The following is a 16,650-nucleotide window of genomic DNA, read 5'->3' on the forward strand; positions in this document are numbered from 1 at the left end:
TATTTAAAAAGCTTCTTGTCAACTTGCCCTATTGACACAAACCAATTATTTATCCAATTGTAATATTTTAATATTAATTTATACAAAATGGCTTTAAAATACAAACAAAAAATACGTAGCTTTGACCACTGTACAGTAGACCACCACAAAAGGAGATTCTTACATTCTGCTTAAGGTACAGCTGTGTATGTGAAGTCACAGGCAGCAATCTTAATTTCCTATTGCTTATAAATGTCCTTTAACAAAGGCTACAGCACTTTACGCATTCTGTTTTGTTCATCTTGAGAATCATTTGTGGTGTCACAGACACTTGGTACATCGGATGTATGTTTTTTTTTTTTTTTTAAAGCAATTCTGATTGATACTGTATGTCACAATCTTTTTGCTTTATCTTAATCAATAAGTATTCTTTAAGTTATTTTATGTGGGATGATTGAAGTCTTAAAAAAACAGCAATCAATGGTTTATAATTAGAAGGACCAATTTGACACTTTGTTAAACTGGATACTGGATTAGGTACAGATCATCTATTATGTGCATGTCATTGATCTCTAGGTTTCAGTGTAATTGATACTGTTTGAGCAGTTTGCTGTACTGTAATATCTCCATATGAATCAGTCTTTGCTGTACTCCGATCTTGCAAATACTCACATTAAATCAATGACAGTTTAGTAGGAATTCTGATGCGTTGTACATATACAGTTACATACAACTTGTTCTTTTGTGAACACAAACAGTCGCATAGTGTATGGGGAATGATAAGCATATATCAGAGCAGTGGCTCCCAACCTTTTTCAATGCAGGGACGACCTTGGTGTCTTGAATTTTTCCCACGGACAACTTGGCACGCGTTTTTTAACGACAACATTTTGAAACGCATTGGGATGTGTATATGTATAAGTACATGTAGAAAGTAAAGTATTTAAATAACCTACCTATAGCAGGGCTGTAGGAAAACCCTGGTGTTTAATCGGATTGTTTGTTTATTTTTAGAACGGGGCCTCCCCCTCCGCCCCTGTGTTATTTTGTATTTGTTTATTTGTTTATTGTATTGTTTTACATTTGTGCATATATATATATATATATATATAGAGAGAGAGAGAGAGAGAGAGAGAGAGAGAGAGAGAGAGAGAGAGAGAGAGATGACAGCGAGCGCCGTTTTTGTTTATTTATTATTTATTGTATGATGCCGAAGCGCTGTGTGCGTGTTTTGTTTTTGCAGCATGGATTGGAAGCCCATCCACGTTTAATTAAAACTCGTGCAGAATTAAGTGATTAATTTGTTGCTAATCAGAAGACGGTCATCTGCACAAATGCCTCTAGCTCTCTGCACTCCGGGGTGGGGTGTTCGAGAGATGAAGTGAGAGCGGAGAGAGAAAACTAAACTAAAAAACGTATAGGATTTAAGGTGATGCCCAGCCTGACCTATACTTGTATTTTTGTGTTCGAGATTCATTTTGTTTAATTATTTATTTTTTATGTTTTGTTTAAACATTTTAATTTATTTTTCTGTTTAAAAATAAAACGGTGCAAGCGCCATTGCACCGTACCCGTCTGTTGTTGTTCCTTCTTCTGGTCTGATGTCACCGCTCAGCCATTTCCTGCCACACGACCTAACGTCATGAGATTCCTGGGCTTGAATCTTCACTAAAGTTCCTGTATCTTGCGTTCATTTTTTTCCACATTCTGAATGCTTTGTAGATGAGTGGTGTCTTAATTCTGCAGGTTTTAGAGTTTAGTTTGACAAACCCTCCTGACAAACAATGCACCGTTGCTTGGGTCCCCCTCGGATCCAGTACATGTAAATATCAGTGCTGGTCCCCACAACCGTTACCTTGTGTAGCAAATCTATCCATTTCTAAAGCAAATTATTGCACTCCCTGAATTGCAAACTTCGCTCGATATACATATAAAAACCAAACTGGAATACGAAGACGACGTGGGTGGGAAGCAATTTGAAAATGATTGGATTGTGTACCGGATGTTACCACTTCTGGTGGGCTGTGATGTGTAAACTAAATGGGGCTGATGGCACACAGTCGACAGAATTTATAGAATTTTGGTTAAATATGAAGGCATCAAGTCCCTGCCAAACAGCATGAGTTTTAATGGGGAATTACTGTTTAAAACAGACTTGTTTAAAACGTATATACCGTTTAATATGTAGTTTTCCTGTTCCACAGGCAGATGTTTTGCATTTATTACATACAGTACAGCTCACTCACCCTCTGCAACTCCTACTATTCTACCCTTCTCCTCCTTCTTGCCCCTCTCAGACTCCGATCTTTGCTCCCTGCTCCAGAGCCATAAATCCAACACATGTGCTCTGGACCCCCGCCCACTCACCTCTTCCAGGCTGCGGTCACTGCTCTATTACCTTTCATTTCCTCTCTTCTCATCATACAGTACCATTTAATATGTACAGTTTTCCTGATATTTTGCGGAAACCAGATACCTCCTGGCCAGTAAATGACAGTAAGGGATGCACCTGTGACATCAGGCAGGAAAAAGAGTTGCTGTTTACTTTTATTCTTCTATGTTTTTGTTGGCACAGCCGTTGTACAGTTTAAACATGTAACATATACAATTTTAATTGTACTTAGCGAAAATATAAATTCATAAAATGGTCCTACTTATTACATTGTACAGCCCACAGGGGTGTATTTTGTACAAATAGGAAACTCCTGTTCTTTGGGAGTTACGTATTTTATATTTATGGTACTTATGTTTGCAGTTACCTACAGCATTTCGAATTGTGATTTCTACGTACTTTTATAACGTAACATTAATAAAATACTGACTTCCATTGTCTCTTGGAGTCCGTTCTAAGTGGAGTGTACCTGAACATATATTTCGTAACCTTTCCAAAAAAGTATGGAAAAAAGGTTATTCCTTTATCCCGGGCAACACTGTGGCACATATTTGATATTGTTGAAAATGTGTTTGTTTGTTTTAATTTAGTAATTCCAACTGAGTTATGAATATTCAACGCAGTCCGCTACTTTATGCAGAGCAAAAACGCTGGGACAGCCAGATTATGTTTTTTTTTTTTCCCCCTGAACAGTGAAAACAAACAGTAGATGAGCACAGATCAGAAAGATGTTTATTTACGTGAATGCTAGGTTATTTTAAATAATGCTGGCTAAAAAAAGAAGAAGTTATTTAGTTCGTATTTGTTTCACACACAAAAGCTGTTTTTTTTTAATTAATGGCAGCTTTGAAGGCGATGCTTGGTATAGGCTCTGTGCACAAGATGGCGTCAGAGGGCTTCCGGTTTATCTTATACCGGCATACTTACTTCCTGTTTAATACTTGCTGATGGGGATCGTAGTTCGTTTTTGGTATAAGCGTGGAGGTCCCACCGAGATCTTGACTATTCAAAATATCTCTTTAGTACCTACAAGCGTGTTTGTTGAAGATTATTTAGTTATTATTCTATTGGATATTGTTTTATTCGTACAAGTGCCACAGGTACAAAACTGAAATCTGTGAAATATCAGAAACGAGAGGGAAGCACCTCGGAGCACTGCTGGGTCCCATTTTGTTCAACGTCGTCGCACTACAACGAGTGTAAGCTTTCACTTTTCTCCTGTAAATGAAAAACTTAAGAAGAAGTGGCTCAACAACATCTGCCGAGAGCAATTTACGGCAACAAAACATACAGACAAATTAATTAAATAGAAGTCATAAAACACAAAATACTGACAACCATTAAACAAAGGAATTCATAACTAGAGGAACTCATAACTAAGTCTGTTAGTACACTGAAGTTTTTAGTATTTAGTATAACTTAAAAATAAATGATTGAGCTTGTTCATTAATGTAAAAAAGTATTAGTAACTTTAATAATGCAAAGAGATTGAAATTGAACTCATGTAACTGAAAATCCAACATTGAACTTGAACAACAGCTACACTAATTTGTATCCTACACTCAAACTGAGCAGCTTCTCACTCTTCTTCATCAATCTGAAATAACTGGCCCTCACACTGATTTCACCTGTCAGCCTGTCTTTGTTTGATACTGGTTAATGACAACAATATAGACGTTATGTCTGAGGGAATACAGTGCTTGAAATAAAATATAAAACCATCATAGCATTACAACAATAATTTGACGTTGTTGTACAGTTTACCACTTAGCTAATTTTATCACAACAAACGTTTAAATTCCAACCGGTTATGCTGTCATCACAATAATGTACATGTTATAATTTATTTTCTTAGCAGAGCGACTTAAGAGTTAGATTTATCACAAAATATACATATTTCATGATTCACAATACAGTAAAAGCAGGTAAAATATACAATTATTAGGTACTGAGAGAAACTTTAACTAAAATACTTACAGTTTGATTATCACAATACAGTAAGCGTACATACAATACTTTTCAAATTTTAATGTCATAATTATATTTTATGTTAACATATAAACAACAATATATAACAATATAACTTACTCATTAACCAAATATCCTTATTAAATATTGATTTTACCACAACCGTTTTACAGATATGCAAAGACTGAAAATTTTAAACAGCTCCCACCCGTAGTTGCAGAGGTAGCTGGAAACGGACATTTAAAAACCCTTTTCCAGTTTGTTTGATGGAGCTTTGCTGCAGTTTAACTACTCTATGGACATCATTAACTGTGATCCTTGGTAAGTCCTGAAGGCAACGCGTATAAAACAAGGCCATGGCACAATTCACAAGCTGTCATAAATCAGACTCAAAAACTGGATTCTAACACAAGCAGACATTGACCTGAAGTAACTGAGCCAGTATAAGAGAATGTGGAAGTAGGATGTGCACAGAGCCTATGGCATCAAAGGGAGCTGTAATATATATATATATATATATATATATATATATATATATATATATAATATATATACACACACACACACACACACACACACACACACACACACACACAGTGCCTTGCAAAAGTATTCAGACCCCTGACCAATTCTCTCATATTACCGAATTACAAATGGTACATTGAAATTTCGTTCTGTTTGAGATATTTTATTTTTAAACACTGAAACTCAAAATCAATTATTGTAAGGTGACATTGGTTTTATGTTGGGAAATATTTTTAAGAAAAATAAAAAACTGAAATATCTTGCTTGCATAAATATTCAACCCCTGTGCTGTGGAAGCTCCCAGTTTGCACCAATGAAAGAAATTGCCCTAACGAGGACACAATTACCTTACCATTGGCTTCCACCTGTGAACCATTAAAGTTGCTGTCACATTTTCTGGATAAAAACCCCACTGTTGAAGGATCATTGGTAAGGCTGTGAATGAAGACCAAAGAGCATTCTACAGAAGTTAGAGATAAAGTAATACAAATGCATAGATTATGGAAAGGGTACAAAATAATATCCAAGTGTTTGGATATCCCAGTGAGCACAGTTGAATCAATAATCAGGAAGTGGAAGCTGCATCACACCAACCAGGCACTGCCAAGAAAAGGCCGTCCCTCAAAACTCAGCGCTCAAACAAGAAGGAAACTTGTGAGAGAAGCCACAGAGAGGCCAACAATCACTTTGAAGGAGCTACAGAGTTCAGTGGCTGGGAGTGGAGTAATGGTGCACCAGTCAACCATATCAAGAGCTCTGCATAACACTGGCCTGTATGGGAGGGTGGCAAGAAAGAAGCCGTTACTCAAAAAGTACCATCTGAAAGCACATCTGGAGTTTGCCAGAAAGCATGAGAGTGACCCAGCTGCGATGTGGGAAAAGGTTTTGTGGTCAGATGAGACCAAGATAGAGTTTTTTGGCCAAAACTCAAAGCGCTATGTGTGGCGCAAACCTAACACTGCCCATGCCTCAAGACACACCATCCCTACAGTGAAGTATGGTGGTGGCAGCATCATGCTGTGGGGATGCTTCTCATCAGCAGGGACTGGGCATCTTGTTACAATTGAAGGAAGAATGGATGGAGCAAAATACAGGAAAATACTGCAAGAGAATCTGCTTCAGTCCGCTAAAAAACTGAAGCTTGGGAGGAAATTCACCTTTCAGCAGGACAATGATCCCAAGCACAAGGCCAAAGCAACATTGGAATGGCTCAAGAACAAAAAGGTGACTGTCCTACAGTGGCCCAGTCAAGGTCCTGATCTCAATCCCACTGAGACTCTGTGGCACTATTTGAAAATTGCGGTCCACAAGCGTCGTCCAACCAACCTGAACAACCTGGAGCAAATCTGCCAAGAAGAATGGGCCAAAATCACTCCAACACTGTGTGCAAAGCTGGTACATACCCCAAAAGACTTAAAGCTGTTATTGCAGCGAAAGGTGGCTCTACCAAATATTAATGTGTGGGGGTTGAATACTTATGCAAGCAAGATATTTCAGTTTTTTATTTTTCTTAAAAATATTTCCCAACATAAAACCAATGTCACCTTACAATAACTGATTCTGAGTTTCAGTGTTTAAAAATAAAATATCAAACAGAACGAAATTTCAATGTACCATTTGTAATTCAGTAATATGAGAGAATTGGTCAGGGGTCTGAATACTTTTGCAAGCCACTGTGTGTGTGTATATAGATGTCTGTATTCGCTAGGAATTACAAAAAAAACCTTGCACTTATTTAACGCCTCACCAGAAGTTGCGTGACAGTTTTAAAAAAAATGACAAATGAAAAAGAGCTCTGTGTGATTTGTGAGATTTAATATATTAAAAAAAAAAAAAAAAAAAAAATCAACACACAATACAGCCGTTCAAGTCTCTATTTAAAAGTTTTAGACAGCAAAAAGTAAACAAACCATCTTATGCACGCAAGCACAGTGATCTGTATGGAAAGCCATTTGGGTCAAAAAAGCGTTGTGCTGGTTTAGAGCGAGTCAGAATCTCATGGTACAGAAAAAAGGCGAGCACATCATTCTGAAATGCCTTTCTTAAACAGTGGCCAATTTGCTGGAAATGTTGTGTATGATTTTTATATAGACTGTATATTTTATATATTTTTTGTTGCGACATTCCGTTATGTGGTATGACGTTCACGTTACAAAGGCATTTCCACGCTTGTTGTAGTTGAAGTGTTTAAAGTTACACTTCAGTTTTCGTTTGCTTGTTGAACTACAAAAAGGCACAAGTAAACCTCATGTTATTACTCTTTGAAAATGTATCTATGGCTACTGTTTACTCTGAAGAAACGGCAATGGCAAGAAATGAAATAAATAAATGAAATGTTCAAATTGTCAACTTTATGTACTATTTATTTTGGGAATAAACATGAACTGCTATTGGCATGCCCCTGGGATATTTTTCCAGTCCTGTTCCTTTCTGTGAGCCACTGTGTGTGCATGTGTTCCGTGTGTTCCCACTGACCTGAAGTGTGCAGCCGAGGACCAAAGGAATGTGTGTATTGCTCTCCTCCGACTAACATATAGGGGGGACTAATCTATAAGAAGGCGCTGCACGCAGTGCTCTCTGGCGGGTGCTGAGATAGTGTCTGAGGAGTCTGCTTGCTGTGAAGCTGACAGAACGGTGGTCTCTGTTGGGTGTGAGAGAGCATCCGAAATAAATTACTGGAACCAAGAACCAAGCGTGTCTCCCTGTTTTCTGCCTCCTGCCTAAAACGCTACAATACTGCATTAGTGTGCATGTCCAAAGAAACAAAGTTCCTGCACAATTTCTAGGCCTATCTACTGTCCTGTATGCAATATTGTTAACAAAATCTTTACAATAAACAAAAAGATAAATCAATAGTATAGCACACTGTAATTACATTGGATCCAAGCCAAATATACTATAATTGCATCTGTCTGTCTCAGGTCACATGCTTGAAAAATAGTATGTTCACTACACAGGACATATCACAGTTTCCACCTGGAAGGTTCAGAGATGCAAGGTTGTCATAGAAACCTAGCACTTTCCTATGAGGACAAAGACAAAAATATACTTTGCAACAACCTGCAGAACACTTAGTTCCTCATATGCATTCACACCCTGAAATGCTCCTCTGGGACGAAATCAAACAGACCTAGCTTAATTAGCTACACATTCAAATTTAACAATGTACAAAACAAACAAAAAAACAACCATCTACATTATGTTGATATCTAGGGGGATCTCATGGAATACACAGTACCGAATTATAAACAATTACAACTGGCCACCAATCTGGAACTTTAGGTTCTAATTGCTCAACCAGTCTGTGGTACCCGCCTGCCCGAGTGTATTTTGTTTATCTTTGTATTTGTGTTGGATGATTATTATTTGAATCCGTGGCTTTCAATCAGGGGTAGGTGAGCTCTCACCAAGGGGTGCATGACAAAAATCCTGTGATAGAGGGCAACGCAGTTTTTTTTTTTTTACCACGTTGTAGTACTTAGCGACTTTGCAATTGAATCAACAATGTTGAATCTCCTTTTTAATACAACCATAGCCGTACTTGTGTGCGCTTCCTTTCGGCTGGGCGAGGTTAGCTCTATAAACACCTAGCCCACTGCTGACAGTGAATGAGAGTTGAGTGCACATGTGGCTAATTTACATATTTAAATAGCAGGGCTTTGCGGTCTATGGGCTAAAAAAAAAAAAAAAACTCAAAGATTGTCATTGTATGATGATGATTCTTTAAAAAATAAAGTATATTTACAAGGTAAGTTTCCTTTCTGAAGTTTAAATGTTCAGTGTTAGTAGCTGGAGCTGGTGCGACATGACTGTTACCTTTACCTGCAATGGTTGAATGTGTTTTTTCATTATTAATTCATTCAATGAAGAACTCCTTTGTTGTGCGAGTGCATTACCCTACGGCTCCACACTGATAAGAATTAATAAAAGCAAAAAAAGCACAGTATTATTATTACAAAAATGGAATTCAGGGATTTAAAAAAAAAAATCAATCCCGAAATCCGAGGATTGAGAAAAGTGTCTGGAATTCCTTACTCCAGACCTATGGAGTGTGTTCACATCATGATGGGTGAGTGCCCATCAGCAAGCTTTAATCGTCTCACTGCTGATTAACAGAAAGAGGCTACTGCACTAAACACTTTAACACAGAAACATTTTGCTAAAAGTCATTTTTGACTGCTTGATATAAATATCCCCTTTCTACTTTCAGCAAATTAGCTTTTGGAAATACTCACTTCAAAACAATGTGCTTATTCTGGCTAGATTCGATAGCGCACAAGACACACATAGCATTTTACATTGTCCCTGCTGAAGTGTTCAACAATAAAATTTGATTTTTTTTTTTTTTAAATGGCTATTATATTTGTAACTTTTTAAAATGTTTTTATTCAAACTGTCCCATCTGTTTTCTCTCTACGCTTCTGCATTTGTTTGAAGAAATGCATGACTTTTGTTGAGAATTGCTTTTTGATTTTGTTTTAAATTGGAACCTTAGTTTTGTTTTTCAGAAGCAGACCCTGTTGTTTGACTCTTAATTTGGACTTGTTTCATTGGCACTGTCGCTAACTTTATTTCGCTTTTAACAGCAGTTTTCCGTTTACAGTACTTACAGTACAGCTGAATTGTAGCCTATTGGTTCATTTTTAAATACATAATTACATAACCTATGTGTATGGTTGCATTATTTTTTAATCAGGGCTTAGTTTTACTGAAATCTGCCCTGCAACACATGACACATCTGAAATAAAAAAGTGGCCTCATTCTAACACACTGATGGCTTCTAGAGTTATGAAGTTTTGCAAGTAATTAGGTTTACTGTTTTCATAGGTATATTATTACCATATCTCACAATATGGGGGTACATGGTTGATTAGATCATTTGGAAAGGGGTGCAGGGCCTAAAAAGTTTGAAAACCACTGATTTAAATGTATTGTTTGGTGTTTAAAAACACACTGTTTTCGTGTTATTATTGTTTTACAGCATGGACGGGGTTAAAATAGCCCATCCAGCTAAAACTTGTACGTAACATGGCCATCTCCAAAATTAATTAAATAATTACCAATTGAGACATGGCCATATAGATAAATGCAAAACAGCCGCTAATAGAGTGTTGATGAGAGTTGGAGTTTGGAGAAAAGAGACGGAGTGACAGTAAGGCCTTTAAAATAACAATTGCTACTTGTGCTGGCTTTAGACCTTTGCGGTCCTATGTCGGACCATGTCCGATAATACAATTTTCCCTTTCCAGTCCGATGTCGGAGTTGCTACGTAACGATTTGTTAGCGGATTTTAATAACAACTTTTGTTTACGTAATATGTATTATACAAAAGATCAAATGTTGCATATGAGTAACATTTAGTGTGTAATTTATAGTATTCATATACTGTCAAACAGTTTCTGTTAACAGAAAAACAAAACTAAAACAAAAAAAACAAGAGTGCGTGAATCCGTCTGACGAACCTTCGAGGGTTTAAAACAATCTTCGAATCCCTGGCTAGTAAACCAACCGTTGAACCTTCGGACACAGCCCTAAGTTTAATGATAATTAACTTGTTTTGTCAACATGGAAATATACCAGGGAACGCACTTATTGTGACGTCTATATCATTTATATTAAATGATTTATTTCTGTTTTAAAATTGAACATTTGCCAACAAAAATATCTTTTTTTTAATAAATATTTTAAAAAAAGGTCTAACATGCGTGGAATTTTAAACTATAACCTTACAGGATTTGTGAATCGTTTTCTTTTTTTTTTGCAGAAATGTAAAGTTTAGTGTCTATTATAACATCCTGTAATTATTATTATTTTTTATTTTTTTTCCTTATGCCTCAAAAGTATAGAAAATGGCTATTATTCCCCACAAACTTTGCTTTTGTGACCAGGAACCAAAAAAAAAAAAAAAATGTTACACGGTGTAATTTGTTGCTCTTCAGCTCAGCCCGAAAGTTATGAGATAGAGTGTCACGTGACTTGATGACATATAAAACGTTCTATGTCAAAAGCTGTGGCTGTTATCCTGCACTGGTGCACCTGGTTTTTAAAGCTGAGATGGAGTTTGAGGATGTACATGACAATAAACTTGACATTCAGCCGCATCAATCTGATCTTCTGGAAAGTATAGCAGAAGATTTTCATAGTGAGATTTTTGAATATTTTTCAGAAGATGAGGGAGAAATAGTAAACGGTGACCGTCTTGGTAACACTAACTGGTAAGTACAGATTTTATCATAATTTTATTGTAACAGCCCATTTTAGATTGGTTCCTGCTCATAATTGGTGCGTGTTTGTTTACCAAAAAAAAAAAAAAAAACCTCTTAAGACTGGCAACTGTACTAAACATATTTTAACAGCCGGGCTATCTAGCGGGTTCAGCAGGAGGAAGGTGGACGTACGGACGAAGCAGGCAGGAGTCTAAAAACTATCAGAACTGCTATGTTTATTCTTTTCATTTTTTTTTTCATTAAATACAATGTGCTACTGATATTATGTATGTATGTATTTATTGATTTATTTGTTTGTTTGTTTGTTTGGCAGACGCCTTTATCCAGGGCAACAGAGGTAACAAATTATTACAATATCTTATGGTCTGAAGTGCTTAGGCCGAGCTTTTTGAAGTCAGTTTGTACAGAAATGATGCCACACACATTTATAATTTTAAATATCAGATGCCAGGGTTTTCGCCTTCATTTTTTTATTTTGATTTACCAAAAGCACAGAATTTTGCTTGCATGACATCTGGTTTTAACTTATTGTAACCTCCATGGCAGCCAAGTCTAGCCAGATTGTCAGCATGCCTTTCACAGCAGTCATGTTTAATGGTCGGAACATACCCTGCTGTATTTGCTTGGCGTAACGTTTTATGGGTTCAAGCCTTTCTTTGCAAAGGATCCTCCAGGAAATGAAAAAAAAACTAATGCCTGAATCCCTTTTGCTTCTATTAGAGCACCCATAAGCCACACAATACACCATCTTGCCACTGAATTCTCAAAATGTACTAAGCACTGCGTAGACTCCTCACACTTAAGTCAATGGTAATTGCGGCAAGTAGCTTATGTGTACGACTTCTTATACGTCACACACTGATGATAGCCGAGTGTTTCTGAAAAAATATGCATATTTGAAGTGTGGTAAAATATTGACAGGTTTGCCCTATTTATTGGCCTTTAGGTTACTTTTTTCAACATTTTTTTTTTTTTCTACATGATGTTATAACCAGGGCTTGAATTTCATTTTTGTGTGCTGGGAGGATTTTCCCCCGATGCTGCTGCCAATAAAGGGGGATTCCAAAATTTTAGGGGGAATGGCAGAAAAGGCACTTCTGCATAAACAAAACAATATAGCGTTTTTGTTTTTGTTTTCTTCAAACCTTTTATTTAAATAAACACGCGCATCAGCGCTTCATACCCTGCAGTACAGTGTCTCGTCCTGGTCTGATGTCACAGTCCTACGGTATACTACTTCATGATAAGGATATACAGTACTGAACAGTTTAACAGAATTTGAATCATAAAAGTTTTGGTAGAATTTCAAACTACTGTACAAATACCCACCTCTACTACCATACAATACCTCATGTAACAAAAGTATCGCAAATCACCGAATTGCTTCAATAGTTCTGACTGTAAACATTGTCCTGAGTTACTGTAAATACAAAAGTGAAACCATTTTTTTTTTGTATATGTACTGTATATATACGGTACAATAAAGAGAACTGAGGCTCAAGTATACCAGCCTCCAGTGTGAGTTCATTGCTATACATTACCGTATATTCACCCTTTACCGTGTACAATTAAGTTTCTGTAATACAATCTGCTAAACTACTCTTGCTTTGTTATGTATGTGCTGTAAAACCTGATTCACTTTTACCTACTGTATAATTAATTAAATGCTGTATTGCGTGCATAATGTACTGTTGACCTATCGTGTCAATAGCATACCTGGCAACTGCTACAGAAAAGAAAGAATTAATGTGGGCTAACCATAGTAACGCTGGTAAAAACATCTTCTGATAAAGTTTAAAAGGTGATTTTAGCAACTTACTTACTACTACGCCCCTAAATACACTGCCTTAAAAACACTCCTACTGTAACAAATTATGTCCTAGAAATGTAAGCTGTCTTGTTCTTATTTGCGTCAAGGTGTTCCTGGTGGTGTATGCTGTGTTAAGTACATCTCTGTTACTTTTCCATGCTGTCCAGGGAATTCTTTGCATCCTGCGCAAGAACCACATCTCTGCTGCTTCTATTTTACTTTACATCTCCTTGCTTATGGTCCAGGTTTCACATCCATATAGCAGAGCTGCCCATACACAGGTTTTCAGTGATCTTAATCTTATTTGAAAATGAATGTGATCATTTGTTAACAGGCTGTGTATTCTTATGAAGGATTTCTCTGCTATCCTTATCCTTTTCTGGAATGGGAAGAAGGAATGGGTTGGAAAAGCTGAGCCTAACTGGTAAAATTGAAGGGAAGAGAGCGAGATGGAGACAGGCAAAAATATCTGGACCGAATACTGGTGGACCTAGGAGACATGGAAAGCATGTCAACCACTCCAGCTGGCAGCAGACAGGACAAGGTGGTGGAAAATGATTGTCAACGTCAACGACACAACACCCTGATGAAGATGATGATGACGGGAACAAACTGCACACCGCTACTAACAACAACCTGCAGCGCCAGAGGCATCCTGTGGTGGTCTGCTACATTCAACTGACGCAAAGCATTCATTGTACTTGTTGAGAATGTGCCCAGTTTAAGATCGCTTTGCAAATCATTCAAATGTAACTTGCCCTATGATGTCATCCACTGTATGCAGGCTGGAGCAAATTAAAACTGCAGTAAAGCCAGGGGGGTGGGGGTTGGTTAAGTAACATTAGAATATTTTTTATATTTTAAACTTTCAATAGACAATTTAAAAACAACAAAAACAAAAAAACGCAGTTGACAAGACTAAAAGAGTTGCCAGGGCTGTCAACAAACAATGCATGGCTTGATCTAGGATTACATTGCACACATTTCCAGTCTAGTAAAAACCAGGGGTTAGGTCAGACAAAGATCTGTGCAGAGCTAGTGATACAGGTTTTCTTCAAAACGCAATATGATACATTTCCTGCAAATAACAGCAGAATGCAGAAAGGTGTCATTTCAACTAAAACGAAGATCCGAGTAATCGAGGTAGTGTTTCGCTGCTCTATTTGTTTTTGTTTAGAAAACAGACGCTCTAACCAGTTCAGTAGTATCTGAGCGCTGCCTCGCTTAAGAGAACAGGCGTCTGGTCACAAGACATTGCTTAATAAGGTTAAGATCGTTTTAGTAAAATAAAAGGTCTCCGCAGAGATAACAAAAACACGTTTTCATGACAAGAGCTGTTGTTCCTATATAGTTCTAAAGGAAAAATGTGGAAGATTCAGTCAAATCAACAGTAACTTATCTGTTACCACATACAACGTCATATTGCTAATTAATAATACCATTATTATTATTATTATTATTATTATTATTATTATTATTATTATTATTATTATTAACCACAACGGCTACAGATTACATTTAATATGCGCTACAAAAAGTGATGACAATAATTTCAGTCAGTATGAGATTATTCAGTGTCTTGAGGAGGTCTTACCTTCAACCCTGGAGCGGAGGTCGGACACTGTTTTCTGGACAGCAGGCATCTTAATCAATAATAAACATAGCCTGCAAAGACACCTGCCAACTGCGGATTAGCTCTCACTGCCGTTGTTTTATGCGTCGCTTAATATTAAAACCAGAAAAATACTGTGTGTGGGAAAGTAAGGCCACTTTTTTTTTTTATTTGACATTTACATCGAGTTACAAATGAGAGTATGGCAAATCCAAATGCAGGGGCACTTAGAAGCTACGAAACTAAACATTTCCCCTTCGGCTGTGACGAAGGAGCAGCCCTCTGCAATGCAAACCCCGTTAGTTTCCAGACATGAACTGAGAGTGACAGCGCCTTCTTACAATTCGGGACATACCACTCCTAATCTAAAGACAGGGGGAAGTAAAAAAAAAAAAAAAATAGCGCAGGTATAGACTTTTTTTTTAATTTATTTTTTTGGTTTAAAATGGCATAAAAACTTAATTAGTTTTTAGGGTTCCTGAAAACTATTTAATGAAAATAAAATAAAAACATTAAACGTATTAAATCCCCCCATGTGGTTGTGTATAAATAGCTCCTGGAGGTTCCCCGCATTTCGGCAACAAAGGAAAGGCCAGGTCCAGCCACAGTTGCCAAATCCGCTGAAAGTAATCGGGATTGGGCTTTAATTGTTTGAGAGTCGCTCGTTGCCTGTTTGACTGCCTGGTGTCACTGTATATACACGTCATTAGAGTTTTAGAATGCTATCCCCACTCCAGTTCAACTGAGAAAGAATAGAACTACTTAAAATGTAATTTGTATTATCCCCCCCCCCCCCCCCCCCCCTAAGGATGGGCTTTTGGGGCTTTTTTGGGCTTTTTTTTCTCGTGAGACTTGGCAACACTGGCCAGTGTGTAGTCACCACCGGTTTGATTACCTACTTTCTTTTACAAACACCTGATAATAATTATTGATAATCAATTGCTCACCACGTTCTGCCTGATAAGTATAAAATATATAAACTGTAATACTGTAATCGTCCCTAAAAACCGTTGTGGAGATGTATGTTACAATTACATTTATGTGTAGGCTTACATATGGTGGGTGTAAGTTGTCGTCATCTAGTTTTTCATCACACAGTTCCAGTGTTGTAAGTATGGCTGTGGCGTGGATGTTAGTAAACTACTAACATGCTTAAGGCATTTTGTTGTTATGACCCATATACGGAGGAGTACATCACACATTATTTTTTCGTATCTACAGAATCATACACATTTAATAAAATCTGGTTAGCACAAGTCACATTTACATGTTTACTTGTATATAGAGACATCTGTAGACACAAGCATTTATTACTCGCTAATTTGTAATATCTTTAATTATTTTACTATTAAAATAACAGTTCTTTCTATTCCTTAAGGAAATGATCCTTAAATATTGCTTATCCTTGTTAACGAAGCCTATGGTGTGGAACTTTTTTATTATGCTGGTGACACGCCTATTTCAGTCAGTGTTTTTCCTTCTTTATGCGAGTCAAGGTTGTTATAATAATACAAAACACCACTGGAAGATTTGAGTAAATTGTTGATGCTCATAATGCATCAGAGAAGAAAAATACAACATGTCTAAGACTTTGTTAGTGAGGTGGCAGGTGGTGGTACCAGACTCACTAAAACCAGCAATACTACAAGCCCACCATGGCACCACAGTTGCAGGATCAAGAGATGGGGACCTTGGCCGAAGAACTACTGGAGGGGTCTGTTTGTTGGTTGGTTGTGCCTCAGGAGCTGCATTTTGAGTTCACCATCTTTACGGAGACGTGTCAACGTCTATGACACTTGGGTGAGGGGTGATGGGTCGGAATTGGTCTGGGTCTACAGCCCCCTGTTTGAAGCAGGCCCACTGCTCAAACTGGATAGTACTCCACCGTGACTGACTGGCCTAATACCAGAGTGGGCTGCTGTCCAGACCTCATCGCCCACCTAAACACCACCCGGCAGCCTGCCAGTGGCACCCCTGGCACCATTAACCCACCCCCCACCCCCAGGGGGCCAAACGCTTTAAAAAAAAAAAAAAAAAAGGGGGGCAAAAAAAAGGGAACCAAGCTCCTTGGGGTGGGTGTATGTTGGGGGTGCTGAGGGTGCTGTTGAACAGCTCTCCGACCCATCATTACTGTGCT

General features: G+C 37.6%; 1 protein-coding gene across 1 annotated transcript in view; it reads right to left on the reverse strand.

Moving 5' to 3' along the window:
• Positions 1-14,833, reverse strand: part of LOC121324170 (phospholipid-transporting ATPase IA) — a 105,486-nt gene extending 90,653 nt beyond the window's left edge. The window contains exon 1 of the mRNA XM_041265718.1: positions 14,496-14,833. Coding sequence (XP_041121652.1) covers positions 14,496-14,544 — 49 coding nt within the window. The 5' untranslated portion in view covers positions 14,545-14,833. The remainder of the gene's footprint in view (positions 1-14,495) is intronic.
• Between the last annotated feature and the right edge of the window lie 1,817 nt (positions 14,834-16,650).

Source organism: Polyodon spathula, chromosome 1 (genome assembly GCF_017654505.1).
Source record: "Polyodon spathula isolate WHYD16114869_AA chromosome 1, ASM1765450v1, whole genome shotgun sequence".
Lineage (NCBI taxonomy): Eukaryota > Metazoa > Chordata > Actinopteri > Acipenseriformes > Polyodontidae > Polyodon > Polyodon spathula.